Source organism: Macaca fascicularis, chromosome 4 (assembly GCF_037993035.2).
Source record: "Macaca fascicularis isolate 582-1 chromosome 4, T2T-MFA8v1.1".
Taxonomy (NCBI): domain Eukaryota; kingdom Metazoa; phylum Chordata; class Mammalia; order Primates; family Cercopithecidae; genus Macaca; species Macaca fascicularis.
The window spans coordinates 88,132,059-88,160,047 of NC_088378.1; the positions used below are offsets into that span (position 1 = coordinate 88,132,059).

Below are 27,989 nucleotides of genomic sequence, written 5' to 3' on the forward strand. Positions count from 1 at the left end.
AATCATACTCCTCGAAGGGTGGAAGCAAATGAGAAACGGACTCTGGAAAAGCCGTCCCAAAGGGCCACTCAATCTGAGACAGATGTACAGGGACAGCTCCTCCACACTAAGGAGATCAAGCTTTACCATGGGTGCACCAAGCAAGCAAGTATGGGCAGGAGGGGACAACCTCCGCCAAGCACCCCCTCCGGAACGTCTAGCTCAACTAGAAGGGGTCGGCGGGGACTGCTCCTCCGAACATCAACAAAGGCCCCTTCAGTCCTAAGGCGAAATTCGAACAACAAAGGCCCGGAGACAGCCAGGACAGGGCCGGGGCTGGGGGCGGGACGGATGAAAGCAGGGGAAGGCAAAGGAATCAAACCAGTGGGGGCGGAGGCCCGTCGGAGTGGGAAGCAGAGAGGCGCAGAGGCGGGAGGCGCGGTAATCCCCAGTGCACAATAAGAGGAGGAGGAAGAGAACCTGGCCTCCATTCTCCTCCTACTCTCTCCAATCCGCACCGTCTACATTTCCTCAGCCGCGAGGACCGCGCAGTCCCGAGTTCAGGGAAGGAAAGGGGAGGGGGGATTTTCCGCCTTGACCACAACTCCCTTCCCCCAGCCAGGAGCTGCAGACGACAACAACCGCCACAACTGCAGCCACACAAAGGCGCCTTCCTTCTACTACCGCTCCCACCCGGGCGGAGGCGCCGATGATGCCAAGGAAGCGGCGACCACCTCTCGGCCGCCTGGCGCTCGCTCGCCCTCTTCCCCTTCTAGCTGGGTAAAGGGGGAGGGGACCACCGGGCGCCCTCACCTGGCACAGCTGCTGACAGTAGTCGGTGGCCGCTTCCACGGCCGGTACCCGGCTCTCCCGCAGCTGTCGCTCTAGCTCCTGGAGCTGCTCGCCCAGGCGCTGCAGCTCCGCGACGCAGCCGCCTTCGCCGCGACTCAACCTCTCCTGCTCGGCCTCTTCGTCCGCCATCTTCACACCCCGCTCCGTCGCGTACGCACCTGGGTCACGTGATAACACAATGCCACGTTCGGCGGGGTCACGTGCCAGGCGCGCTTGCACGCCGCCGAGCACGTACAAAGGGCCCGATGGGGAAGATAGGGGGGTGGGGAGAGTGGCGCGAGAGAGCCCGAGGGAGGTGAAGGCAAGGGGAAAGGAGAAGGGCGGGGTTGGGGCGGTGCGGAAAACCGCGGTTACTTACCCCGAGCGGGAAGTGGGCAGTAGCGGCCGAAAGGGGCGGGCTGGTGAAGGCCTGCTCTCGGTCACGTGGGCGCCGCGACGGGAAAAAGCCTAGGGAGGGGCGACCCTCTCCGGCGTCCCGATCCTGGCGTGGCTTTCCCCAGTCCCCGAAGTCTTCTACGGACATATCCTCCTGTTCCCCAAGAGGATGGCACAGGGAGAGTTCTGAGTGGCCTCGGGCAATGGCTGCATTTGCTGTTGGCCTGTAAGCAGGCCAGAAGCAGAGGAAGAGAGAGAAGGTAAAACCCGCCCATGGACCGCAAGCGTGAGAGCCGAGGCAGGACTATGAACTGTCAAAATTGTCTCTGACTTCTCACCAGGCCGGAGAGGAGGGATCTAGTGCGTGAGGTACCAGATCTCGTCTCACTTGACTCTCCTCCTCTTCAGCCCCAAGAACGCCTGTCCCCTGGAAACACATTCTCTAGGGGGTGGAGGCAACAAAGGAAAAGAACAATTGGGTCAGAGCAGAATGAGGTTCAATCCTCAGTCTGGAGAATGAAGCAAATTCATGAAAAGCATAGTTTAAAAGAAGTCAGAATATGAACAGACCAGATGATTTTTAAACCACGAAAACATTTCTACAATAAGTAATAACTAACTACTCTGTTTCACCGTGATTTAGACTCTACTAGACTCTACAGAAATCACCAACAATGAAAACAGGCTATATATGAAAGCTATTGAAAAGAAAGTAGGTCAAGAAAAAAAACACCAATAAGGACTCCATTAAAAATCATAACGGAGGAGAGGAAATTGATGCTAAAATAAACCAATGTTGTGGAGAATTATTATAAATACAGCATTTTTTCCTAATGCTACAAATAGAGGTAGCATTCTGAACCACATTTTACTTACAAGCTGAAAGGAATTAATACTTGGCACTTGAACAAAAGAGTAGAAGAGGTGCTACAAAAATCCAAGAGCTTAACCCTAAAGTTCTTAATAAAACTAATATTTTGTTACCGTTAGAGCATTAGACCTGTCACAACTGAATGGTCTACAGAAATTTAGAAACCATGATATTGATGAGGCACCCAGTCTTATCATTTACTCTGAGTGAAGTATATTTTTCTAGTACAAGCATCTAAAATAAAAATAATTCCCATTGTGGGCAGTGTCCTCTTCAAGAGATTTCTAGTAATTAATGGAAAGTGTTCTGCATACTATGTTGTCCAGAATAAATGTTTTATAACGCATCAGTGATGGTGATGTTTTTAAAGCAGCATTATATAAGGTGACCAGGCACAGCTAAACCCCTTATGAAAAACAGTATCAGTTAATATTACATATTAACAAGGTAGAATCTTCAAATGTTTAATCTTCAAATGTTTACTCATGGAAGAGACTAGGAAGTACGTTCAAAGGCTGAGGAGAGAGGATATAATGGTATCACTGAGTTGAAAAAGCAACAATTAAGGCAGCTAATGATTTTTAATATTTGCAGCTCACTTTCCCAAGTTAAGTATTTTAGATACCTAAACCAGGTTTCACCAGTTTATGTTATCTTAGGATTCCAGTGAAAAATGTAAAAAGGGAAATATGAGATTAGCCAAATGTACCAGTAAATCCAAGGACTGGTAAGGTATCACAGGTTAGCAAGCTCATTTCCACTGTAAGTATAATGGTTTACACCACACCTAATCTATAGAAAGGAAGAAAAAATGGTGGTTGAGGGGTGGGAGAGATATATATCCAGATATTGATTTTTAAGAGAATTGCCTGATACTGTAGGTCATTCCTACCTCTTCCACATAACAACCCTAAAACTAAGGAGACTTGATTAGCAAACTGATTCTGAGCACCATTACTATCTGGTAAATATCCATCAGCATTGATGGCCATGTCTTTTACTTTTATTTGGTATCTGTGAACCCTATCTCCACATTCCTCCATTGCTACTCCTTTGCACACACAGAAATATTTAGAGCCTACAGGAAATGAAAGGATTGGGGGTGAGTGGTGTAATTAACACTCATTTATTGGGTACTTGATATTTGCAGGCATTACTTGGTTTGGGACAAGTCAGAGGCGAATAAAAGGTCTTCCTGCCTTGAAGAAGCTTACAGTTTGGTGGGAAAATGACCTGCAGTGGGAATACATATGATATAACAAGTGTTCTATTATGAAAATTCATGCCTATATTCAACTTAGAACATCATAGTAATCTAAGATACTAACAAGAATGTCCAACAAAAATCTACAGAAGTGCAGGCTTTTTTTTTTTTTTTTTTAATTAAATGAGAAGGATTGAAAATACTATCCCGTGACAGGTCAACCTTGTCTTGGAAATCTCAGAAAATCTCAATCTTATCCATGGAAAAGGCATGACTTCTGTGCCTATGTCCATTTGTTCTTTAAATACCAAACTGTCAGCTCATAGGAACCATTTACACACACACACTGACACACACAAACACGCACACCCCTACTTACTGAGATGTTCCTGGGGAAATTCGAAGACCTGTTCCATTGAGAAAACAAGAATAAGCCCCTGGGGCAAAAGACTCCGCGTCTCTGGGGAACTCAGTATCCGCGCCGCGAGCACCCATGCCCATTTTGAACACAACGCGACTGCTATGGACGTGGTATAATCATATGGACCTTCACTCCCAAGAGACTCGATTTCAGAGAAAATCTGGGAGACAAATTTAGATCCCTACCCCCCACCCACGCGATCAATAAAGCTGGGGAGACCTTTGGGGGAGGGGACAGATGTGCTTGCATCCGGGCCGTGCGTGCCTGCTTCACGGGTTTTCCGGGCAGCACCGGCCCGCACACGCCGGTGCACTCTTTTTCTGGAATTCTTGAAATAGCAGGGCCTGAGAACAGTAAGGGAGCTGGGTTGTGTCTGCTACAGACAAGCGGCGCAGAGCCTCGGGTCCAAGCCAGGGATTCAGGAAGCGCGGCGTTAGCGGATGACCGATAGCTCAGGGCTAAGGCCTGGCAGGTCCTCCCTACCCCCGACCCAGTACACCACGCAGCCCCGCCCTCGCCCCAGCACGCGAGGTGAAAGCGTGAGGCCCGGGGATGGCGGAGAGCGCGCGCCACTATCGGGGCACTGTTTGTCTCTTCCCCCGCTCTCGCCCTGGGCCGGGGAGCACAGAAGGTCCGCAGGCCTGGGGCCACGAAGGGCACCAGATCGGTCCGCTCTGCTCCGCTAACCCAGCCTGCGCCTCTCCACCCTGCCAAGGCCCTGCTGGGCGCTGCGCGGGTTGCTCGCGTCCTCTGTTGTCCGGGAGCCGTCGCCGCCCGCGAGCCAGCAACGCCGACACGCAGCAGCTGCAGGCCCCGCGTTTGCCGCCGCGGTTTCTCCACCCAGCACTGAGGATCAAGCCAGCTGTAGCGTGGCTGCGACTCCCCGCTTGTGAGCAGAGGCCGCGTGGGGCCTCCGGGCCGAGAGATTTTGGAGCCTTTCCCGGGCGCGGCGGGGCGCGGGGCTCCGGAAACCCACCCCGGGGATGGTGGAGTCTGTCCTGCAGAGGCCGTGGCACGGGCACTGCTGCCTGATTTCGAGGAGGCTCCATCAGCCTACTCTCTTCCAAAGGGCTGGGCAGCCCAGCCACAGACAAGCAGCCTCTGGATCTCAGAAGTGGGGGACGGAGTCTATCCTGGGTTTGGTCCAGTGGAAACCCCCCACCCCCATCCCCAGAGTCTGGGAACCAGTGCTGTGCCCACAGATGCAAAGAGAAAGAGCATGGGTTAAAGCGCTATTGGGATAGGTTAGACACCACACTTTTCCATGGAAGACATTTTCTTCCAGAGGAACAGCAAAAGGAGTCAATATAATGTTAAAAACATTAAGGCAGGTGCTGTGCCACGTGTTGAAGTGATTCCAAAAGCAGATAAAACATGGGACTCACATTTAAGAGGATTAGTTGTAGCCCTTGAGTTTTTCCCAGAAAACAAAAAAGGATAGCATATATATTTATATATATTTATATGAACAGTTAATTAAATAAGGATTTTTAAAAATTGTCTATTTGGATATCTTTTTCCTTTCTATTTGAGGAAAAGCCAAATGCAAATAAGGAGAATAACATTTAAAGAAAATGCTTTTAATAGAGCCTCAATTATCCTAACTTCTAATTTAACCAAGATGAAAATAATTGTGAAATAAAGCAAAATAAAATCTTGGAAGCATAAATGTGGTATACATTTTTTTTCCTTTTTTTTTTTTTTCTTCTTTGAGATGGAGTCTCACTCTGTCTCCCTAGGCTGGAGTGCAGTGGCCCGATCTCTGCTCACTGCAACTTCTATCTCCCGGGCTCAAGCGATTCTCCTGCCTCAGCCTCCCAAGTAGCTGGGATTACAGGCACCCACCATCATACCAGGCTAATTTTTGTATTTTTAGTAGAGACAGGGTTTCACCATGTTGACCAGGCTAGTTTCAAACTCCTGATCTCAAATGATCAGCCTGCCTCGGCCTCCCAAAGTGTTGGGATTACAGGCATGAGCCACTATGCCCAGCCTGTTTCTGTAGAGAATCCTGGAGTTGGTTCACAGCATTTCTCCGAAGATTCAAAGAGAGATATTTTAAAGTGCCTTTCTTTTCCTATATTTCTAAACTTTAATCACTGTGTCTCATTTACCTCATCAGAAATTCAAGGTTATTAAAAAAATTAGAGGATACGACTTTTGTGGCATTTGGCTTTTTAAAGAAATAATACTGTGCAGATGTGACAAACTTGGAAATTCCCAGGTCTCTTCCCATTTTAGGACATCACCTTCTTAGTTTTGCTGGTTTCTGTGATTCTTATAGGCATGTTCTTCAATGTAACAACAATAATAATAATGTAAATAATATCATTTTGAGTAGTATTCTACTCATGTATCGGGCCAGAATTGTTGTTCCCACCAAGTGCTTACCCTCTATCACATTATCACATCTTTACAAAAATATCCTTTTTTTTTTCTTTCTTTCTTTCTTTCTTTTTTTTTTTTTTTTGACACGGAGTCTCACTCTGTCACCCAGGCTGGAGTGCAGTGGCTCCATCTCGGCTCACTGCAATCTCTGCCTCCCAGGTTCAAGCGATTCTCCTGCCCCAGCCTCCTGAGCAACTGGGACTACAGGCGCCCACCACCAAGCCGGGCTAATTTTTGTATTTTTAGTAGAGATCAGGTTTCACCATGTTGACCAGGCTGGCCTGAAACTCTTGAACTCAGGTGATCCACCCCACTCGGCCTCCCAAAGTGCTGGGATTACAGGTGTGAGCCACTGCCCCCAGCCTTACAAAAATATTATCTTACTCATTGTTCCTCTCGTCAAATCCTCATCCTTGTGAATTTCTCTGTAACCAGGCTCCTCTGTGAAGTCTTCTCTGGTGTGCTCTGGTGGAGTATAATCTGGATGCAACACCTCTAAACAGAGTAGATTTGACTTATTTGTTCTGCTTTTCCTTAGGTTACCACAAACAGTCACTCTCCAAAGTTCCTATTGTTTAGATTTACTACTTACTGCATTTTTATTTGGAATCTGTCATTTTGCCTTTTATTAAAGTTAGTCTATGGATGAGCCTTGTTCAACATCCTGTAAGCCCTTCGAGGGTAGAACTGTATCTTATAACCAGCTTACCTCCTCTAATATCCTTTGGCAAATTGCAGTATAATAAGTAATTGATAAATGCACATTAAACTAGATTCAATTCTGTTTATACTTGGCAGTCATATATTGATTTATACTTATCCTCATTGTTATCTAAAATAATCTAGACTCTACAGAGAGATCAGATGCCTTCTAAACTTTAGGACCTTATTCATAATAGTCTTTCAAATATTTTAGGAGACCTGTGATTTATCAACAAAATTATCTATAATCAAATTTATAACACAAGTAAAATCAAAAGAAGACAAGATGTATGCTCAGTTATTACATTATAACAGATGAACTGCAAATACATGGTCTCTAGCTTTCTCTTTCACAAACTTAAGGGAAAAACTCATGATGAAGCTACTGAGAAAATAATCATGTTAAGGAAACAATTGGATGGAAATTTAGAATCCTTTGAGATGATTTTAAAAATCTATATTGTGACAAAATGTAAGAGAGATGGCAAAATTTTAAAAAGCACAGATTGAGTTTTTTCCCTAACATCTAGCTCACTCCCTAATATGGGCCCTAACACCTTCCTAGAAATCTAAGGAGAAAATAAACATAAGGAGAGTATCTCCAGATAGGACTTATTCTTCAGAGTGGAAATAATCTTAGAGCAGAGCTTCTCAAACTTAGTTTTATAAAGTGTACTTAGACAATTTGACTTCAATGCAGATTCTCAGGACACACCTCTAGAAAGTCTTATTCAGTAGACTGAGGTTGGGCATTGGAAACCTGCATTTCTAACTATCACTCCAGGGCCTTTCAGATTATACAGTTCTAGACCTGTGGTTGTCTAATTCTGTCTTCTCTTTTTTTTCTTCAACTTATGTCTCTTTCACCAACTTCATAAAAAATGCCTGAATAGCTTCCTTCTGGCTCCATCCAGCAATGGGCATACACAACTTTAAAACAATTAGAGCTAACTCTTCATAATTTCTTCAGATCATCCTAATTATCCCAAGCATTTGTTTTGTGAATCATTTGGACCCTAAACCCTAGTTCAATGCCTGGCACATAGTGGTTATGTTTTCAATAAATGTGCATTTTCCAATCCCTTCCTTGTGCATTCTTTAGCAAGATTACTTGCTGAGGATAATGATTACTTGCTGAGGATAATTACTTATTAACAGCTGTATCAGAAGAGGTATGCAGAGACAGAAGGAAGACAATTCAAAACTTTTCCTGTATTTATCTGCTATGACAAAAGGCATTTTTCGTTTTATACATGTAAGGGTAAATGGAGAGGGAAGAGAGCCATTTAAAATGTTCATCTGTGAGTTTCAAATGTCCATGGTTTCAATAGTCCCTATGATTGAGAATCAGGTGTTATTACTTTTTAAATTATAAACATAATCTCTATTTGTGGTAAAAATTTCAAGCAGCAAAGGAAGACATAAAATAAAAAGTAAAGATTTTCTTCCTCCATTTCTGACCTCTAGTTCCATCCCATTCACTACCCTCAGGAATATTAACAGTTGCTTGCTTGTCGTTTAATAATTTTTTTCTTCATATATAAACATTTATGGTTATATCAGCTTCTTACTTTCAGAAACAAATCAGCTTATACCTCCCCTTGGGCAGTTCTTCACCTTTCTTTTTTCCCTTAATAGTTAATTTAGAAATCTTTTCATGTCAGTGTTCTTTCTAATGGCTGTGTAGTATTCCACAGTATAACGCAAGATAAGTTAATTATTTTATTGGTGAGCAATTAGGTTAATTTCATTTTTTTAACTATTAAAAAGGATGTAGATGCAGTGACCTTCCTTGTGCACGTATGTGATTATATCCATGGAACAAATTCCCTAAAGAGGAGTTGTTAGATCAAGAGCAGTGTGTAATTTTTTTTTTTTTTTTTTTTTTTTTTTGAGACAAGATCCTGCTCTGTCACCCAGGCTGGAGTGCAATGTCATGATCACAGCTCTCTACAGTCTGGATCTGCCGGGCTCAAGCAATCCTCCATCTCAGCCTCCTGAGTAGCTGGGTCTACACATGTGTGTCACCATGCCTGGCTAATTTTGTTTATTTTTTTGTAAAGGCAGGGTCTCACTATGTTGCCCAGACTGGTCTGAACTCCTGTGCTCAAGGATCTTCCCTCCTTGGTCTCCCAGTGTGCTGGGTTTATAGGTGTGAGCCACCTCTCCCAGTTGCAAGGTGTGATTTTAATTGTTAGATGGCCAAATTGCCCTTCCAAAATGTTGCACCAACCTATGTTAAGACAGCTGATTTTTCCAGAAACCCTTAATAAAACTGTGATTTATCAACTTTAAAAATAATTTCATAGTTTTAAAATATCACATTTTGATGAATGTTTCTCAAATTTTGGACCACATTGAGCATCTTTTGACTTGTTCACTGATACTACTAATTTTTGAAAGGTATACATAATTAAAATCAGATACTATTTTAAGTAACTGTTAACATTAATATAAAATTACATGAATATACTGTGCTTGAAATTATTAACTTTGATGTTAAAATGTATCTTTAAAATGTATCTTTAAAAGGATAAAATGTATCTTTAAAATGTATCTTTAACTTCTTCCTCTCCTCCTCCTCCTTTTTCTTTCTCCCTCTCTTCCTTCTCCTCCTTCTCCTCCTCCTTTCTGAAACACAGTTTCACTCTGTTGCCCAGGTTGCAGTGCAGTGGCAGAATCGCAGCTCATCACAACCTCCACCTTCTGGGTCCAAGCGATTCTTGTGCCTCAGCTTCCTGAGTAGCTGGGATTACAGACGTGTACCACCATGCCTGGCTAATTTCTGTGTTCCTTTTTAAGTAGAGACAGGGTTTCGCCATGTTGGCCAGGCTGGCCTCAAACTGCTGACCTCAGGTGATTCTCCCGCCTTAGCCTCCCAAAGTGCTGGGATTACAGGCATGAGACACTATGTCTGGCCTAGATAACTTACTTACCTAAGTCAATAGAGGAATATGAAAATAGGGCTAATGTTTCTTTCCTTTTTAAATATTTCCACCAATAAAATAGACTTTGGGTATATTTTTCTCCATATAAATTAGTGACAAAAGGTAAAATGGGGTACTTATTTTATACAGAAAATAAACAGTGAAACAAGGAGGCAATTTCTTTTACTTCTGCTTTAGGATGCCCATATCTTGCTGTCATTTTCATTCTACTGTAAGATTTCTTTCTTTGGTGCTTTGCACTATTTCAAGTCGTAGAAAGGAGCAGAACATTTAAAAGCACTCAACTGTCTGTAGCACTGGTATGTCATTTAAAAAGCAAAAATCATTTTTCGCCAAGCACTGACTGGCACCACACAGCAGGGGTGTAAAGCTGAACGGAGAAGCCATGAGAAATTTATGTTTCCCTTTTCTGTGAAATGCATAAAACTAGGACTTCGAAATGAACCACATGTGCTTCAAATGAATTTTCAAGATTAAAATCAAAACTTTTTGTAACTTGCAAAGATCAGTATATGTTGCTCCGCACAGAATGATTAGAAACTGCTCTGTACATATTTATTTGAAGTTGTAAGGCTATAACAGAAGAGACAACGTGATAGCAGCCCTCACTCTTGGCGCCTCCTCGACCTGGCATCCACTTTGGTGGCGCTTGAGGAGCCTTTCATCCCGCCACGCACTGTGTGAGCCCGTCTCTGGGCTGGCTGAGGCCGGAGCCGCCTCCCTCTGCTTGAGGGGAGGTGTGGAGGGAGAGGCCCTGGCGGGAACCAAGGCTGCGCCTGGCGCTGGAGGGCCAGCGCAAGTTCCCGCAGGCGCAGGCGCGGGCTTGGCGGCCCCGCACAGGGAGCGGCCGGCCGGCGCTGCCAGCCCAGGGCAGTGAGGGGCTTAGCACCTAGGCCAGCAGCTGAGGAGGTTGCGCAGGATACCCCAGCACTGACGACCAGCATGCACCACGCTCGAATTCTCACCAGGCCTCAGCCGCCTCCCCGTGGGACAGGGCTCCAGACCTGCAGCCCGCCATGTTGGAGCCCCTACTCCATGGTGGGCTCCTGTGTGGCCCGAGGACAGCGTCCCATCCACCGCCCAAGGGCTGTGGAGTGCAGGCGCGGCTCGGGACTGGCGGGCAGCTCTGCCTGCAGCCCTGGTGCAGGATCTACTAGGTGAAGCCAGCTGGGCTTGGGAGTCTAGTGGGCACTTGGAGACCCTTTATATCTAGCTAAGGGATTGTAAATACACCAATCAGCATTCTGTGTCTAGCTCAGGGTTTGTAAAATACACCAGTACTCTGTGTCTAGCTCAACGTTTGTAAATACACCAATTGGTACTTTGTATCTAGCTAACCTAGTGTGGACTTGGAGAACTTTACTGTCTAGCAGTCTGTGTCTAGCTCAAGGATTGTAAACGCACCAATCAGCACTCTGTCAAAACGGACCAATCAGCTCTCTGTAAAATGGACCAATGAGCTCTCTGTAAAATAGACCAATCAGCTCTCTGTAAAAGGGACCAATCAGCAGGAGGTGGGTGGGGCCAGATAAGGAAATAAAAGCAGGCTGCCTGAGCTACACAGCAACCACCCAGTTGCATCCAGTTCCATTTAGAGGACATTTTGTTTTTTGTTTCTTTACAACAGATTTTTTTGCTGGTGGTCACTATGTGGGTTGATGTCACCTTTAAGAGCTGTAACACTTACTGTGAAGGTCTGCAGCTTCATTTCTACAGCCGGTGACATCACGAATCCACCGGGAAGAAAGAACAACTCCAGACGCATGATCTTTAAGAGCTGTAGTGCTCACGGCAAGGGTCCACGGCTTCGTTCTTGAAGTCAGCGCGACCAAGAACCCACTAATCCAGAGACATGACTGTCAAAATTAGTTTTATGATGAACTCAGCCTTTTGGAGAATTTTGCGTCTTTCATTTAAACTATTTTTATGGAAAGCAAAAGACTTTTTGAAAAGAGTAACTGACCACCGTTACTTCCGTGTATGTTTTTTGCACTGTGAACTTTCACAATTACTCCAAATAACGCTGCCTGCAAAGCATAATAAAAACAAAGCACATCATTGTGTTAAAGAGGTCTGTGTGTTAATATACTTGGCTTTGGGGTGTGCCGTGCAGGATGGCTGAAAGTTTGCAGTGAGTGCTTTTATGAATTGAAGCCCAGGCTCGTCATTTGTACCTCTGATTTCATAAGACCGTTTTCTGTACAATTACTTTGGAAAATAACTTCCTGGTGAAATATTTACTGTTGTGTTGTAGAACTGTTAAGTTTCTCTTTGGGGGATGTATCTTGTAAGACCTGACTTTGTGTCTTGGTAGCTAAAGATACTGAGTGATTTTTTTCCTTGTTTTTGTCTGTAGTAGCATAATATGGTTCTATTTTTTATTATACTTTTAAGTTCTGGTGTATGTGCGCACAACGTGCAGGTTTGTTACATAGGTATACATGTGCCATGTTGGTTTGCTGCACCCATTAACTTGTCATTTACATTTGAAATTTCTCCTAAAGCTATCCCTCTCCCTGCCCCCTACCCCACACAGGCTCTGTGTGTGAAGTTCCGTGCCCTGTGTCCAAGTGTTCTCATTGTTCAATTCCCACCTAAGAGTGAGAACATGCTGTGTTTGGCTTTCTGTCCTTGTGATAGTTTGCTCAGAATGATGGTTTCCAGCTGCATCCATGTTCTTGCAATGGACATCAACTCATCCTTTTTTATGGCTGCGTAGTATTCCATGGTGTGTAGGTGCTACATTTTCTTAATTCAGTGTATCATTGATGGACATTTGGATTGGTTCCAAGTTTTTCCTGCTGTGAATAGTGCCACAATAAACATACATGTGCATGTGTCTTTATAGCAGCATGATTTACAATCCTTTGGGTATATACTCAGTAATGCAGTCACTGGGTCAAATGGTATTTCTAGTTCTAGATCCTTGAGGAATTACCACACTGTCTTCCCCAATGGTTGAACTAGTTTACAGTCCCCCCAACAGTGTAAAAGCGTTCCTATTTCTCCACATTCTCTCCAGCACCTGTTGTTTCCTGACTTCTTAATGATTGCCATTCTAACTGGTGTGAGATGGTATCTCATTGTGGTTTTGACTTGCATTTGTCTGATGGCCAGTGATGATGAGCATGTTTTCGTGTGTCTGTTGGCTGCATAAATGTCTTCTTTTGAGAAGTGTCTATTCATATCCTTTGCCCACTTTTTGTTGGGGTTGTTTGTTTTTTTCTTGTAAATTTGTTTAAGTTCTTTGTAGATTCTGGATATTAGCCCTTTGTCAGATGGGTAGATTGCAAATATTTTCTCCCATTCTGTAGGTTGCCTGTTCACTCTGATGGTAGTTTCTTTTGCTGTGCAGAAGCTCTTTAGTTTAATTAGATTCCACTTGTCTATTTTGACTTTTGTTGCCGTGGCTTTTGGTGTTTTAGTCATGAAGTCCTTGCCCATGCCTATGTCCTGAATGGTATTGCCTAGGTTTTCTTCTAGGGTTTTTATGGTTTTAGGTCTAACATTTAAGTCTTTAATCCATCTTGAATTAATTTTTGTATAAGCTGTAAGGAAGGCATCCAGTTTCACCTTTCTATGTATGGCTAGCCGGTTTTCCCAGTACCATTTATTAAATAGGGAATCCTTTCTCCATTTCTTGTTTTTGTCAGATTTGTCAAAGATCAGATGGTTGTAGATGTGTGGTGTTATTTCTGAGGGCTCTGTTCTGTTCCATTGGTCTATATATCTGTTTTGGTACCAGTACCATGCTGTTTTGGTTACTGTAGCCTTGTAGTGTAGTTTGAACTCAGGTAGCGTGATGCCTCCAGCTTTGTTCTTTTTGCTTAGGATTGTCTTGGCAATGTGGGCTCTTTTTTGGTTCCATATGAACTTTAAAGTAGTTTTTTCCAATTCTGTGAAGAAAGTCATTGGTAGCTTGATGGGGATGGCATTGAATCTATAAGTTACCTTGGGCAGTTCGGCCATTTTCATGATATTGATTCTTCCTATGCATAAGCATGGAATATTCTTCCATTTGTTTGTGTCCTCTTTTATTTCATTGAGCAGTGGTTTGTAGTTCTCCTTGAAGAGGTCCTTCACATCCCTTGTAAGTTGGATTCGTAGGTATTTTATTCTCTTTGTAGCAATTATGAATGGGCGTTCACTCATGATTTGGCTCTCTTATTGGTGTATAAGGAATGCTGTGATTTTTGCACATTGATTTTGTATCCTGAGACTTTGCTGAAGTTGCTTCTCAGCTTAAGGAGATTTTGGGCTGAGACGATGGGGTTTTCTAAATATACAATCATGTCATCTGCTAACAGGGACAATCTGATTTTCTCTTTTTCTAATTGAATACCCTTTATTTCTTTCTCTTGCCTGATTGCCCTGGCCAGAACTTCCAACAATATGTTGAATTAGAGTGGTGGGAGAGGACATCCCTGTCTTGTGCCAGTTTTGAAAGGGAATGCTTCCAGTTTTTGCCCATTCAGTATGATATTGGCTGTGGGTTTGTCATAAATAGCTCTTACTACTTTGAGATACATTCCATGAATACCTAGTTTATCGAGAGTTTTTAGTATGAAGCACTGTTGAATTTTGTCGAAGGCCTTTTCTGCATCTATTGAAATAATCATGTGATTTTTGTCATTGTTTGTTTGTGTGACAGATTATCTTTATTGATTTGTGTATGTTGAACCAGCCCTGCGTTCCAGGGATGGAGCCAACTTGATCATGGTGGATAAGCTTTTTGATGTGCTGCTGGATTTGGTTTGCAGGTATTTTACTGAGGATTTTTGCATCGATGTTTATCAGGGATATTCATCTAAAATTCTCTTTTTTTGTTGTCTGTCTGCCAGGCTTTTGTATCAGGATGATGCTGGGCTCATAAAATGAGTTAGGGAGGATTCCCTCTTTTTCTATTGTTTGGAATAGTTTCAGAAGGAATGGTACCAACTCCTCTTTGTACCTCTGATATAATTCGGCTGTGAATCTGTCTGGTCCTGGACTTTTTTTAGTTGGTAGGCTATTAATTATTGCCTGAATTTCAGAACCTGTTATTGGTCTATTCAGAGATTCAACTTTTTCCTGGTTTAGTCTTGGGAGGGTGCATGTGTCCAGGAATTTATCCATTTCTTCTGGATGTTCTAGTTTATTTGCATAGGGGTGTTTATAGTACTTTCTGATGGTAGTTTGTATTTTTGTGGGATTGGTGGTGATATCCCTTTTATCATTTTTTATTGTGTCTATTTGATTCTTCCTCTTTTCTTCTTTATTAATCTTGCTAGCAGCCTATCAATTTTGTTGATCTTTTCAAAAAGCTCCTGGATTCACTGTTGTTTTTTTTTGTTTCTGAAGGGTGTTTCGTGTCTCTATCTCTTTCAGTTCTGCTCTGATCTTGGTTATTTCTTGCTTTTTGCTAGGTTTTGAATTTGTTTGCTCTTGCTTCTCTAGTTCTTTTAATTGTAATGTTAGGGTGTCGATTTTAGATCTTTCCTGCTTTCTGTTGTGAACATTTAGTGCTGTAAATTTCCCTCTACACACTGCTTTAAATGTATCCCAGAGATTCTGGTATGTTGTCTTTGTTCTCTTTGGTTTCAAAGAACATCTTTATTTCTGCCTTCATTTCATATTTACCTAGTAGTCATTCAGGATGAGGTTGTTCAGTTTCCATGTAGTTGTGCAGTTTTGAGTGAGTTTCTTAATCCTGAGTTCTAATTTGATTGCACTGTGGTCTGAAAGAAAGTTTGTTGTGATTTCTTTTCTTTTGCATTTGCTGAGGAGTGCTTTACTTCCAACTATGTGGTCAGTTTTGGAATAAGTGCGATGTGGTGCTGGGAAGAATATATATTCTGTTGATTTGGGATGAAGAGTTCTGTAAATGTCTGTTAGGGCCACTTGGTGCAGAGCTGAGTTCAAGTCCTGGATATGCTTGTTAACCTTCTGTCTCATTGATTTGTCTAATATTGACATTGGGGTGTTAAAGTCTCCCATTGTTATTGTGTGGGAGTTTAAGTCTCTTTCTAGGTCTCTTAAGAATTTGCTTTATGAATCTGGGTGATCCTGTATTGGGTGCATATATATTTAGGATAGTTATCTCTTGTTGTTGAATTGATCCCTTTATCATTATATAATGGCCTTTGTTGTCTCTTTTGATGTTTGTTGGTTTAAAGTCTGTTTTATCAGAGACTAGGATTGCAACCTCTGATTTTTTTTTATTTTCTATTTGCTAGGTAGATCTTCCTCCATCCCTTTATTTTGAGCCTATGTGGGTCTCTGCATGTGAGATGGGTCTCCTGAACACAGCACACTGATGGGTCTTGATTCTATCCGATTTGCCAGTCTGTGTCTTTTAATTGGGGCATTTAGCCCATTTACATTTAAGGTTAATATTGTTATGTGTGAATTTGATCCTGTCATTATGATGGTAGCTGGTTATTTGCCCATTAGTTGATGTAGTTTCTTTGTAGCATTGATGGTCTTTACACTTTGGCATGTTTTTGCAGTGGCTGGTACTAGCTGTTCCTTTCCATGTTTAGTGCTTCCTTCAGGAGCTCTTGTAAGGCAGGCCTGTTGGTGACAAAATCTCTCAGCATTTGCTTGTCTGTAAAGGATTTTATTTCTCCTTCACTTATGAAGCTTAGTTTGGCTGGATACGAAATTCTGGGTTGAAAATTCTTTTCTTTAAGAATGTTGAATATTGGCCCCCACTCTCTTTTGACTTGTTGAGTTTCTGCCGAGAGATCCACTGTTAGTCTGATGTTCTTCCCTTTGTGGGTAGCCCAACCATTCTCTCTGGCTGCCCTTAACATTTATTCCTTCATTTCAACCTTAGTGAATCTGACAACTATGTGTCTTGGGGTTGCTCTTCTCAAGGAGTATCTTTGTGGTGTCCTCTGTATTTCCTGAATTTGAATGTTGGCCTGTCTTGCTAGATTGGGGAAGTTCTCCTGTGTAATATCCTGAAGAGTGTTTTCCAACTTGGTTCCATTCTCCCCGTCACTTTCAGGTACACTAATCAAATGTAGATTCGGTCTTTTTCACGTAGTCCCGTATTTCTTGGAGGCTTTGTTCATTTCTTTTTCCTTTTTTTTCTCTAAACTTCTCCTCTCACTTTATTTCATTAATTTGATCTTCAATCACTGATATCCTTTCTTCCAGTTGATCAAATCAGTTATTGAAGCTGGTGCATGTGTCACATAGTTCTTGTGCCATGGTTTTCAGCTCCATTAGGTAATTTAATGTCTTTTCTACAGTGTTTATTCTAGTTAACCATTCGTCTAATCTTTTTTCAAGGTTTTTAGCTTCATTGCGATGGGTTCGAACATCCTCCTTTAACTCAGAGAAGTTTGTTATTACCAACCTTCTGAAGCCTACTTCTGTCAGCTTGTCAAACTCATTCTCTGTCCAGCTTTGTTCCATTGCTGGCGAGGAGCTGTGATCCTTTGGAGGAGAAGAGATGCTCTGGTTTTTAGAATTTTCAGCTTTCCTGCTCTGGTTTCTCCCCTTTTTTGTGGTTTTATCTACCTTTGGTCTTTGGTGCTGGTGACCTAAAGATGGGGTTTTGTTGTGGATGTCCCTTTTGTTGATGTTGATGCTATTCCTTTCTGTTTGTTAGTTTTCTTTCTAAGAGTCAGGTCCCTCAGCTGCAGGTCTGTTGGAGTTTGCCGGAGGTCCACTCCAGACCCTGTTTGTCTGGATATCACCAGCAGAGGCTGCAGAATAGCAAATATTGCAGAACAGGAAATATTGCTGCCTGATCTTTCCTCTGGCATCTTCATCCCAGAGAGGCACCCACCTGTATGAGGTGTCAGTCGGCCCGTACTGAGAGGTGTTGCCCAGTTAGTCTACATGGGGGTCAGGGACCCACTTGAGGAGGCAGTCTGTCCGTTCTCAGAGCTCAAACACCATGCTGGGAGAACCACTGCTCTCTTCAGAGCTGTCAGACAGGGACGTTTAAGTCTGCAGAAGTTTCTGCCGCCTTTTGTTCAGCTATGCCCTGCCCCCAGAGGTGGGGTCTACAGAGGCAGCAGGCCTTGCAGACTTGCAGTGGGCTCCGCCCAGTTTGAGCTTCCCTGGCCACTTTGTTTACCTACTCAAGCCTCAGCAATGGTGGACACCCCTCCCCTTGCCAAGCTGCTGCCTCGCAGGTCGATCTCAGACTGCTGTGCTAGCAGTGAGTAAGGGTCTATGGGTGGGGGACCCACCAAGCCAGGTGCGGGATATAATCTCCTGGTGTGCCATTTGCTAAGACCGTTGGAAAAGCACAGTATTTGGGCAGAATTGTCCTGATTTTCCAGGTACAGCTTCCCTTGGCTAGGAAAGGGAAATCCCCCCACCCCTTGCACTTCCAGGGTGAGGGGATGCCTCACCCTGCTTCGGCTCACCCTCCGTGGGCCACACCCACTGTCCAACCAGTCCCAATGAGACAAACCAGGTACCTCAGTTGGAAATGCAGAAATCACCGTCTTCTGCATCCATCATGCTGGGAGCTGTAGACCAGAGCTGTTCCTATTTGGCCATCTTGGAATGGAATCAGTATGGTTATATTATATTGGATCTTTGATTTCACTAGAAACTCCTTCAGGCTGTTAATGTTTTTCTAAGTTTCTGCTGTCAATCTTCTCATTTTACTTTCTACTTTGGCAGTTTCATCCATCTTTATGGCTTTGGTTTTATTCCTATGACTGTGACTCCAAATCACATCTCAATCCCAGATCTCCAATCTGAACTTTTGCCTGATCTGCAACTTCACATATCTGATCACCTGTTGGACAGCTCCACCTAGATGTTTTGCCAGTGAATTTATCAAAGTCCCTTCCTACCCTTGCCCTCACTCAAGTTAAGCTTTCTCCTGACTTTCCTGTTTCTGTTCAGGGCACTGCTATCTTTCCAAGTTTTAGGTACCAAGTCTTAAGTCCAGCTTTGACTCCTTTTCCTTTTCTTCATATGCCATCAGTTGTTCAGATTTGCCAATGAAATCTTTGTGTTACTTCTCTTCCCCATTCCCAGTGTCAACCCCATGTGGTTCTCTGGATCTCTCCTAAGGAAAGTTTTCTTCATTTGTCTTTATCCTCTGGCTTTTCCTACTATGACATCTTTTAAAGTTGAAATATATTTTAGTCCAAAAATTAGTCTGGGAGGATATGATAAATTACACTAAATACTGGAGTTATGTGGAAGTCGGATTAATGGTCCCCATAGATGTCTATATCCTAATCCCTAGAACCTAGGGATTAGCTTATATGGCAAGGGAGAATTAGTGTTGCAGTGGAATTAAGGTGATTATTCCAGAATATCTGTGTGCGTATAATGTAATCACAAGTATCCTTTAAATATGGCAGAGGTAGGTAGTAGAGGAGGTCAGAATCATTCCATATCAGAAGGACTAGACCAATCATTGCTGGCTTTGCACATAAAGTGTGGCCATACGTTAAGGAATACTGCAACCTCTAGAAACTGGAAAATGCAAGAAAATTTTCTCCTAGAGCCTCCAGAAGGAATGCAAGTCTGCCAAAACCTTGATTTTAGCACAGTAAGACCCATTTAGGACTTCTGATCTCCGAAGCTATAGGATAAACTTGTATTGTTTTAAGCCACTAAGTTTGGAGAAATTTGTTACAGCAGTCATAGGAAAGTAATGTAAGTGCTAGTGTCATAAAAGGAAGGAAGATATTCTCTAAACTGGTTAATTTTAGTAAAATTAGGAAACTTTAAAATGGACATATTCAAGGCAGATGTTAGAAAAATAAGAATAATTTGGGCTGGGCATGGTGGCTTACATCTGTAATCCCAGCACTTTTGGGAGCATGAAGCGGGTGGATCACCTGAGGTGAGGAGTTCGAGACCAGCCTGGCCAACATGGTGAAACCCTGTCTCTACTAAAAATGCAAAATTAGCTGGGCATGGTGGTGCATTCCTGTAATCCTAGGTACTTGGGAAGCTGAGGCAAGAGGATCACTTGAACGCGGGAGGCAGAAGTTGCAGTGAGCTGAGATTGTGCTATCGCACTCCAGCCTGGGCAACAAGAGCAAAACTCTGTCTCAAAAGAAAAAAAAAAAAGAAAAAAATAAGAATAATTTGATTCATATAATAATTTATCAAAATTAGCTGCTAATATGTTACTGCTGAAGGTACTTAAAGGATGCCATATGAAATACACAAGACATCCTTGATTCAGAGAATATTTCCAAATTTGTTGAGTGTCATATAGTTGGAAGGCAAATAAGCTTTTGTATCAAATTATTTGTGCTTTGTTTCCCTTACTAAAACAAAACTTACTGGAATGATGTATATGCCCATCAGAGTGTGTGAAATTCAATCAACATAGCTGTATTTAGAATTTGAATATCACTAGCTGTATCAGAAAGTTCACCTGTATAACCGGCTTCCCCTGGGGAATACTGCCTTCCTATGTAATTTGATTGCCATAGTTACATAGAATGAGAACCTGGCCTCTTGAAAACAAGGTATTGATCTGGTAAGAATCTACCTTATTCTTATTCATGAAAGCTGTTTTTAGTTGTAAGCATGTAAGGTTCTGAAAAATCACCCTATTTTAAGGGACTATTAACTAAGGTTTGGAGTGATGATTTTTAACCTAATTTGGCATCTAACTTTTTATAGATTGCCATATATTCAAGTTGTGTCATATTCTGCAAAAGTCATATTAGCCACAGAGAGGTCAAGAAGTTCTGGTCCATCACGTACTTGGGAGGCTGAGGTGGGTGGATTGTTTTATCCCAGGAAGTAGCAGCTGCAGTGAGTTGAGATTAAGCCATAGCACTCCGGCCTGGGGAACAGAGTGAGATCCTGTCTCAAAAAAGGAGGAGGAGGAGGAGGAGGAGGAGGAAGAGGAGGAGGAGGAAGGAGAAGGAGGAGAAGAAGAAGAAAAGAAGAAGAAGAAGAAGAAGAAGAAGAAGAAGAAGAAGAAGAAGAAGAAGAGGAGGAGAGGGAGGAGGAGGAGGGAGGAGGAGGAGGAGGGAGGAGGAGGAGAAGGAGGAGGAGGGAGGAGGAGGGGGAGGAGGAGGGGAGGAGGAGGAGGGGGGAAGGAGGGGAAGGGGGAAGGGGGGAAGGAGGGGAAGGAGGAAGGAGGGGAAAGGGGAAGGAGAAGGAGGAAGAGAAGGAGGAGGAGGAGGAGGAGGAAAGAAGCAAAAGGAGGTGGAGGAGGAGGAGAAGAAGAGGAAGAAGAAGAAGAAGAGGGAGAAGAAGGAGAAGAAGAAGAAGAGGAGGAGGATGAGGGAGGAGGAGGAGGGAGGAGGAGAAGGAGGAGGAGGGAGGAGGAGGAGGAGAAGGAGGAGGAGGAGAAGGAGGAGGAGAAGGAGGAGGAGGGAGGAGGAGGAGGGAGGAGGAGGGGAGGAGGAGGAGGGGGGAAGGGGGGAAGGGGGGAAGGGGGGAAGGAGGGGAAGGAGGAAGGAGGGGAAAGGGGAAGAAGAAGGAGGAAGAGAAGGAGGAGGAGGAGGAAAGAAGCAAAAGGAGGTGGAGGAGGAGGAGAAGAAGAAGAGGAAGAAGAAGAAGAGGAAGAAGAAGGAGAAGAAGGAGAAGAAGAAGAGGAGGAGGAGGAGGGAGGAGGAGGAGGAGGGAGGAGGGGGAGGAGGAGGGGGGAGGAGGAGGGGGGAGGAGGAGGAGGGGGGAGGAGGAGGAGCGGGGACGAGGAGGGGGGGGAGGAGGAGGAGGGGGAAGGAAGGGAAGGGGGAAGGAGGGGAAGGGGGGAAGGAGGGGAAGGGGGAAGGAGGGGAAAGGGGAAGGAGGAGGAAGAGGAGGAGGAGGAAGAGGAGGAGGAGGAGGAGGAAAGAAGCAAAAGGAGGTGGAGGAGGAAGAGGAAGAGGAGAGGAAGAAGAAGCAGAAGAAGAAGAGGAAGGAGGAGTAGGAGCAGGAAAGAAGAAAGAGGAAGAAGAAGGAAGAAGGAAGAAGAAAGAAGAAGAAGGGGGAGAAGAAAGAAGATGAAGATGAAGATGAAGAAGAAGAAGAAAGAAGAAGTAATCCTTGGCCATGAACAGAGGCCCTGACTTTTTATAAACTGCAGATTTCAAGTGGGCCTTATCCCCTTTGGTTTGTTGGTCTTTCAACAAGATACCTCTAACTCTAATTTACATACCAAAGGACAGGAGAAGCAGGGTTGGGTGGGGAGGATAGCTCTCCAAGAACTTTTATGGAAAGGTTAAAATAATTACAGATTTTATGAGCCCATAAAGTTTATTGTTAGTCCTACAGAATTTTCAATTTCTTGCAGAGATTTCTTTCTAAACTGTAAAATTTCATTCTATGCAAATTGTTTAGTCCCTTCTTTTCTTTTCCTTTACCCTATTATTAAAACATTCCCTGGAATGTTTCCTTTATGACCTCATATATGCATATATATGCAGCGCTAGAATTTCAAATAATACTGAGTTCAATTCAACAAGGATAATGTATAAAAATAATTGCTGCATGTTTCTTTAAAGTCAGAGAGAGTGCTTCTAGCAATGTTGATATGGTACCATGTCAATATATGCAAGCATAATTCTTTGTTTAAAACTCAACCATGAAATTCTTCCTGTCAGATGGTTTCCAGAACCCAAAGAAGTAGTGCAGTTTGGACTATGATGGGATGATGACAGAATAAGTACCCATATTAAAAAGGATTATGCCATATAGAAAAAGCAGGAATTCCCAGGCACTCTGCAAATAAAGAAGCTGATTTGTAAAAAGTTTGAGGTCCTGGTATGGCAATGGCTCATTTCTAACATCTCTGCATATTCCCTGTACATGGAGTTGCCTGATTTTCATAACAGGATCTGTAATTAATAGTCAGATTCTTTTAATGCTTGGGCCCATCTATAGCCATATTTTCAATTTTTCTTAATTTTAGCTATACATTTTCCCTTGCACTCCTAATATCAATTAGTAGCATAATCTAATTCTGGTGTTATAATTGATTTAATAACTTGACATTCAAGTTTTTACCTTTTCTCATTTTGGTTTCTTGACTTGGATGCAGGCAATTGTAATCAGATAACCAAATGCAACTTCATGCTTCATGCAGCTTTTTCTAAAGATATTAGTTTGGTACTGCTTTCCAGGAAAGAAAACTCTCTACTTCGAACTCCTTTTTAAAGTGAAGGTTTTCTGTGTAAAAATCACACAAAATCCAAATTAGCTTGCTGTACTATAATACCAGAGGCAGAGTGAACACGTGAGAAAGTGTTCTAAATGTTCATATTCTAGCAATATGCAATAAATAACTTTTTCTCTATTATATTTCCTTAAATATTTTAAATATTTTAGTCAATTGATATTGAGAATTGTGCTATTTTCTCAGTGAAATAAACCAAAGCCTCTAAAAAGAATTTCCCAAAAATACAAAATCAAGGATAAACTGAAACTCAATTTTAGTACGTGCTGTATTAGGTCCTCGGGGTTTTCGATTGATGATAAACGTATATATATTCTTTGTTAAATGTCTATTGATTTCAGCCTTATGTTAAGAATCATTGCTTAGTGGAAAAATAATAGGTGTTAAATGGTAAAATGAAAAACAAATATAATATTTCTTTTAAAAAATATTAATAAGAATACAATCAATGTAATAAATTCCTCTTGTAACATAGTTGATTAGCAATAAGAAAAATGTAGGAAATATTAGGAGAAGAATGTAACATTAACTGCCTGCTAATACAAAGCCTTATAACATATATCTTCAGCAGCTAAATTTACTTTCCTCCAGCTCTTCATGTATAGATACTTTTCATTCACACGAACCTTTGTATTATTTACAACTAAATCATGGTATTATGACGATAGAGAATTTAGCAAGAAAATATTAACTTACTTCTCTAAATCTCCCCTGAGATTAACGACTTGCAAATGGATTCTTTGTCAGAGATGCAGTCTCCATTTTTTAACAACAAGATAGGCTCCTTACACAGCTATCCTCCTACTTGATCAGGGACAAAATATCACTTTTGCTGAAAGCAAACCACTGCTCTGACAGCAATCAAATGATCAAAATTTCACTTTACAGATATAAATTGTTAATGGATTTTTGTAGAAAAAAGTTGTGAGTTATGAATGAGGGAAAACTGAAGGAATCTAGGACAAACAATTTTGTGACTCATTCAAAAATAAGGATTTAAATGTATTGCTAAATCTTGTTTCTCAGAAGTATTATTTGAATAATTCCTTCAATAATTTTTAGACTACCTTCAACGTTGAACCAAATTGCCATAATCTGTGACTGCATGATGTTTCCAAATACAGTCAGCCCTCTGCATCTGTGAATCCCACATCTGTAGATTCAACCAACCATGGATTGAAAATATTTTTTTAAAAAAGGAATGGTTGTGTCTGTACTGAATATGTGCAGACATTTTTTCTTGTTATCATTCCTGTAACAACACAACCATTTATACATCATTTACATTGTATTAGGTATTACAATTAATCTAGAGATAGTTTAAAATATCCTGGAGGATGTGCATAGGTTATATGGAAATACAACACTATTTTATTTTTTAATTAAAAATATATTTTAAAAATTTTTATTAGAACAGTGGTCCATGTGCATACACCATTTTGTATAATGGACAAGCATCTGTGGATTTTGGTATCCTCAGAGGTGGGGGTTTTCCTGAACCCAATACCCCATGGATACTGAGACATGACCATATTGATGGATGTGGTCCTTCTCCATTTTCTTTTGTTCCCATAACCCTTCCCAGTAGTTAGGCCACCATTGCCCCAAAGTTCATCACAATAGAACCAAAGAACCAAGGTAGCGACTTCCTGTTTTTGTTTGTGTGAGTATTAATACTGGGTGTCTACTTGATTGGATTGAAGGATGCAAAATAGCGATCCTGGGTGTGTCGGTGAAGAAGGTGTTGCCATGGAGATTAACATTTGAGTAAGTGGACTGGGAAAGGCAGACCCACCCTTAATCTGGGTGGGCACAATATAATCAGCTGCCAGCATGGTCAGCATAAAAGCAGACAGAAGAACGTGAAAGACTAGACTGGCTTAGCCTCCCAGCCTACATCTTTCTCATGTGCTGGATGCTTCCTGCTCTTGAACACTGGACTCCAAGTTCTTCAGCTTTGAGACTCAGATTGGCTTCTTTGCTCCTCAGTTTATAAATGGCCTACTGTGGGACCTCACCTTGTAATCGTGTGAGTCAATACTCCCTTTTTTTTTGAGATGGAATCTCGCTCTGTCACCCAGGCTGGAGTGCAGTGGCTGGATCTCGGCTCACTGCAAGCTCTGCCTCCTGGGTTCACACCATTCTCCTGCCTCAACCTCCCGAGTAGCTGGGACTACAGGTGCCTGCCACAACACCCAGCTAATTTTTTTGTATTTTTAGTAGAGATGGGGTTTCACCATGTTAGCCAGGATGGTCTCGATCTCCTGACCTTGTGATCCGCCTGCCTCGGCCTCCCAGAGTGCTGGGTATACAGGTGTGAGCCACATGCCCAGCCAAGTCAATACTCCTTAATAAACTCTCCTTTATATATACATCTATTGTATCAGTTCTGCCCCTCTAGAGAACCCTGTCTAATACAGTTTGCTTGCTTGCTTGCTTGCTTTTTAAGTTCAAATGTTCAAGTCCAAGTATAATACAGAAAATATAGGTGGTATAACATTTGACAAAATACCTAAGTGAGTTCCACTCTGCCCCCATCTTCCTTCATTTTGTTAAAGAAATAAACTATTCAATGACACTTGTTAAAGCATGTTAAAGATGTTATTCAGGACCATGATGATAGGTATTGGGACCATGGCACTGTGATTTTGCACTGGAGACAGATTGGTCTTAACTCTAAAGATAGCATGGACAAGTCAGAATTTATAGCCAAAGAGCAGGATGGGGTCAGTGGATCAAAAATTACTGTAAGAGGAAATATTAGGGTGGTGAGAGGGATTCTGACTAAATAGACCTAAACAAGATTCTTGCTGAAGATAGGCCAGGGTGACTCAACATCACCTGGGGGATGGTAGGAGATGAGGAACTGATAGGATAACAAGGGTGATCACATGTCAACAGTGGAGGGTTCTTGCTCAGCTGACTTAGGGTTCTTTGCTAAAACTGGATTTTGGAAGGAAGTACACAGATGGGCCTAAGAGAAGGTTCAGGAGCCTGGCTAAAGCAAGAAATCTTTGTCAATTCCTACCTGAGAGCAAATTAAAAAACCAAAAATCCTCTTCCTGTGCTGGAAGAGGGAGAGAACATTGGAAATAAAACAAAAGAGACCCCTAGAAAAGAGGCCTGCACCTGTCCAAACCAATCCCTGGATAGGGAGAGGGATGATCTGATAGACTATTGAGATAAATTTAGGTATCCAAGAGTGTGTGTGTCTAGTGTCCTGCTTTTTGCCAGGTGGCCCTATGGATCAGATGAGATGTTTGGGGTAGCCTAAACAATAAAGAGACTTCTGAGACTTCCAGGAAGAAGTTCAGTTGCACACAACTTGTTCTCTCTTTCATCCTTAACTCTTTTAAAAACTGTACATAGCAGATACATAATTAATGAACTAGAGCTATTTATAAAAATATCAACGAGGCCGGGCACGGTGGCTCACACCTGTAATCCCAGTGCTTCAGGAGGCCAAGGCAGGTGGATTACTTGAGGTCAGGAGTTTGAGACCAGCCTGGTCAACATGGTGAAACCCTGCCTCTACTAAAAATATAAAAATTAGCCCAGGCCTAGTGGCAGGCACCTGTAATCCCAGCAACTTGGGAGGCTGAGACAGGAGAATCCCCCTTGAACCTGGGAGATGGAGGTTGCAGTGAGCCGAGATCGTGCCAGTCTGGACAACAAGAGCAAAACTCTATCTCAAAAAAAAAAAAAAAAAAAAATCAATGATTTAAACAAATATTTATTGAATGTTATGTGTGATCATTTTAGAGAACTAAAGAGGGAGTAATATGCAGCCCATACAATCAATGTTTTAAGAGTCATAGAAAGGAAAAATTCAGAGTGGAATGAAGTAAGACTCATGGAGAAAGCAGGTCTTGGGTGGGAGGTGGCAACCTATTTAGTAAAAATAAAACAACTCCCTCCAGAAAAAAGAAAAAAAAAGCAGTCAAGGAAAGAATAGGTCTTCAAAAGGATGATCTTTTATTTCTGGAATCCCCTCTAGGCTAAACTCAATCACTAAAGCATGAAAATATAAAACTGCAAAAGAATTGAAAACCAATAATAAATGATAATTCCTGTTCCTCTGAAATTGTTCAATCCAGCAATGAGTAAAGAAATGCTGTTTGTGGCCTGGCGCGGTGGCTCAAGCCTGTAATCCCAGCACTTTGGGAGGCCGAGACGGGCGGATCACGAGGTCAGGAGATCGAGACCATCCTGGCTAACACGGTGAAACCCCGTCTCTACTAAAAAATACAAAAAACTAGCCGGGCGAGGTGGCGGGCGCCTGTAGTCCCAGCTACTCGGGAGGCTGAGGCAGGAGAATGGCATAAACCTGGGAGGTGGAGCTTGCAGTGAGCTGAGATCCAGCCACTGCACTCCAGCCTGGGCGACAGAGTGAGACTCCGTCTCAAAAAAAAAAAAAAAAAAAAAAAAGAAATGCTCTTTGTTAAGGATTAATTGTGGATGTAGATATACTAAACGACTTCACTTCAGCAGGCAAAAGGGAATTACAGCTTTTTGTTTTTGTTCCCTGGTTAGTCTTCAGGCAGCAATGTTAAAAAACACCAAAATTATTCTGAAAAGTAAATTTCCCTAAAGAATCAAGTCCTTATGTTAAGGACCAAGTGCTGCAGTTTGAGGGAATTTCTCGGGTGCTAAATTGTGAAATCATTGTGTGTGTGTGTCTGTGTGTGTGTGTGTGTGTGTGCGTGTGAGAGAGAGAGAGAGAGTTTCTTGAGAAAACTCTTTCACCTGTACCTCTTGGCTAAGCCTGTTGCTTCATTACTTCCTGCAGATGCTTTTCCCAGAAGACATAACTATTTCATTACTTACTCTGAAAGGGTATTGTGAAGCTGCTGTGGAATAAATTGTGTACCTTTGAAATTCTTATGTGAAGCCCTAACCCTCAGTATGATAGTATTTGGAATGGAGCTTTGGACAGTAATTAGGTTTAGATGAGGTCATAGGGCTGGGGCCCCATGATGGGATTAGTGCCCTTAAAGAAGAGATGCCAGATAACTTGCCCTCTTTCTCTCCCTGCCATGTGAGGATACAGCAAGAAGGCATCTTCTGCAAGCCGGAAAAAAGGTTCTTGCCGGAACTTGATCATACCAGCATCCTGATCTTGGACTTTCAGCCTCCAGAACTTCAAGAAAATG

The 27,989-nt window shown here is 42.6% G+C and overlaps 2 protein-coding genes across 3 annotated transcripts in view; both read right to left on the reverse strand.

Moving 5' to 3' along the window:
* ZNF292 (zinc finger protein 292) overlaps positions 1-976 on the reverse strand; it is a 104,203-nt gene extending 103,227 nt beyond the window's left edge. For both annotated transcript variants that reach the window (XM_074037538.1, XM_005552410.5), the window contains exon 1: positions 793-976. Coding sequence is in view for 1 of the 2 variants with exons in the window: in XM_005552410.5 (XP_005552467.1) it covers positions 793-960 (168 nt within the window). In the remaining variant the exon portion in view is untranslated. The remainder of the gene's footprint in view (positions 1-792) is intronic.
* LOC123573107 (uncharacterized) lies at positions 879-27,940 on the reverse strand. The gene is made up of 7 exons (XM_074039104.1): positions 27,885-27,940; positions 11,428-11,579; positions 10,517-10,641; positions 3,922-4,755; positions 3,661-3,688; positions 1,190-1,360; positions 879-989 (listed from the first exon to the last, which is right to left on the reverse strand). Exons 1-6 carry the CDS (start codon positions 27,938-27,940, stop codon positions 1,251-1,253), a joined length of 1,305 nt encoding a protein of 434 aa, XP_073895205.1. The 3' UTR covers positions 879-989; positions 1,190-1,250.
* Between the last annotated feature and the right edge of the window lie 49 nt (positions 27,941-27,989).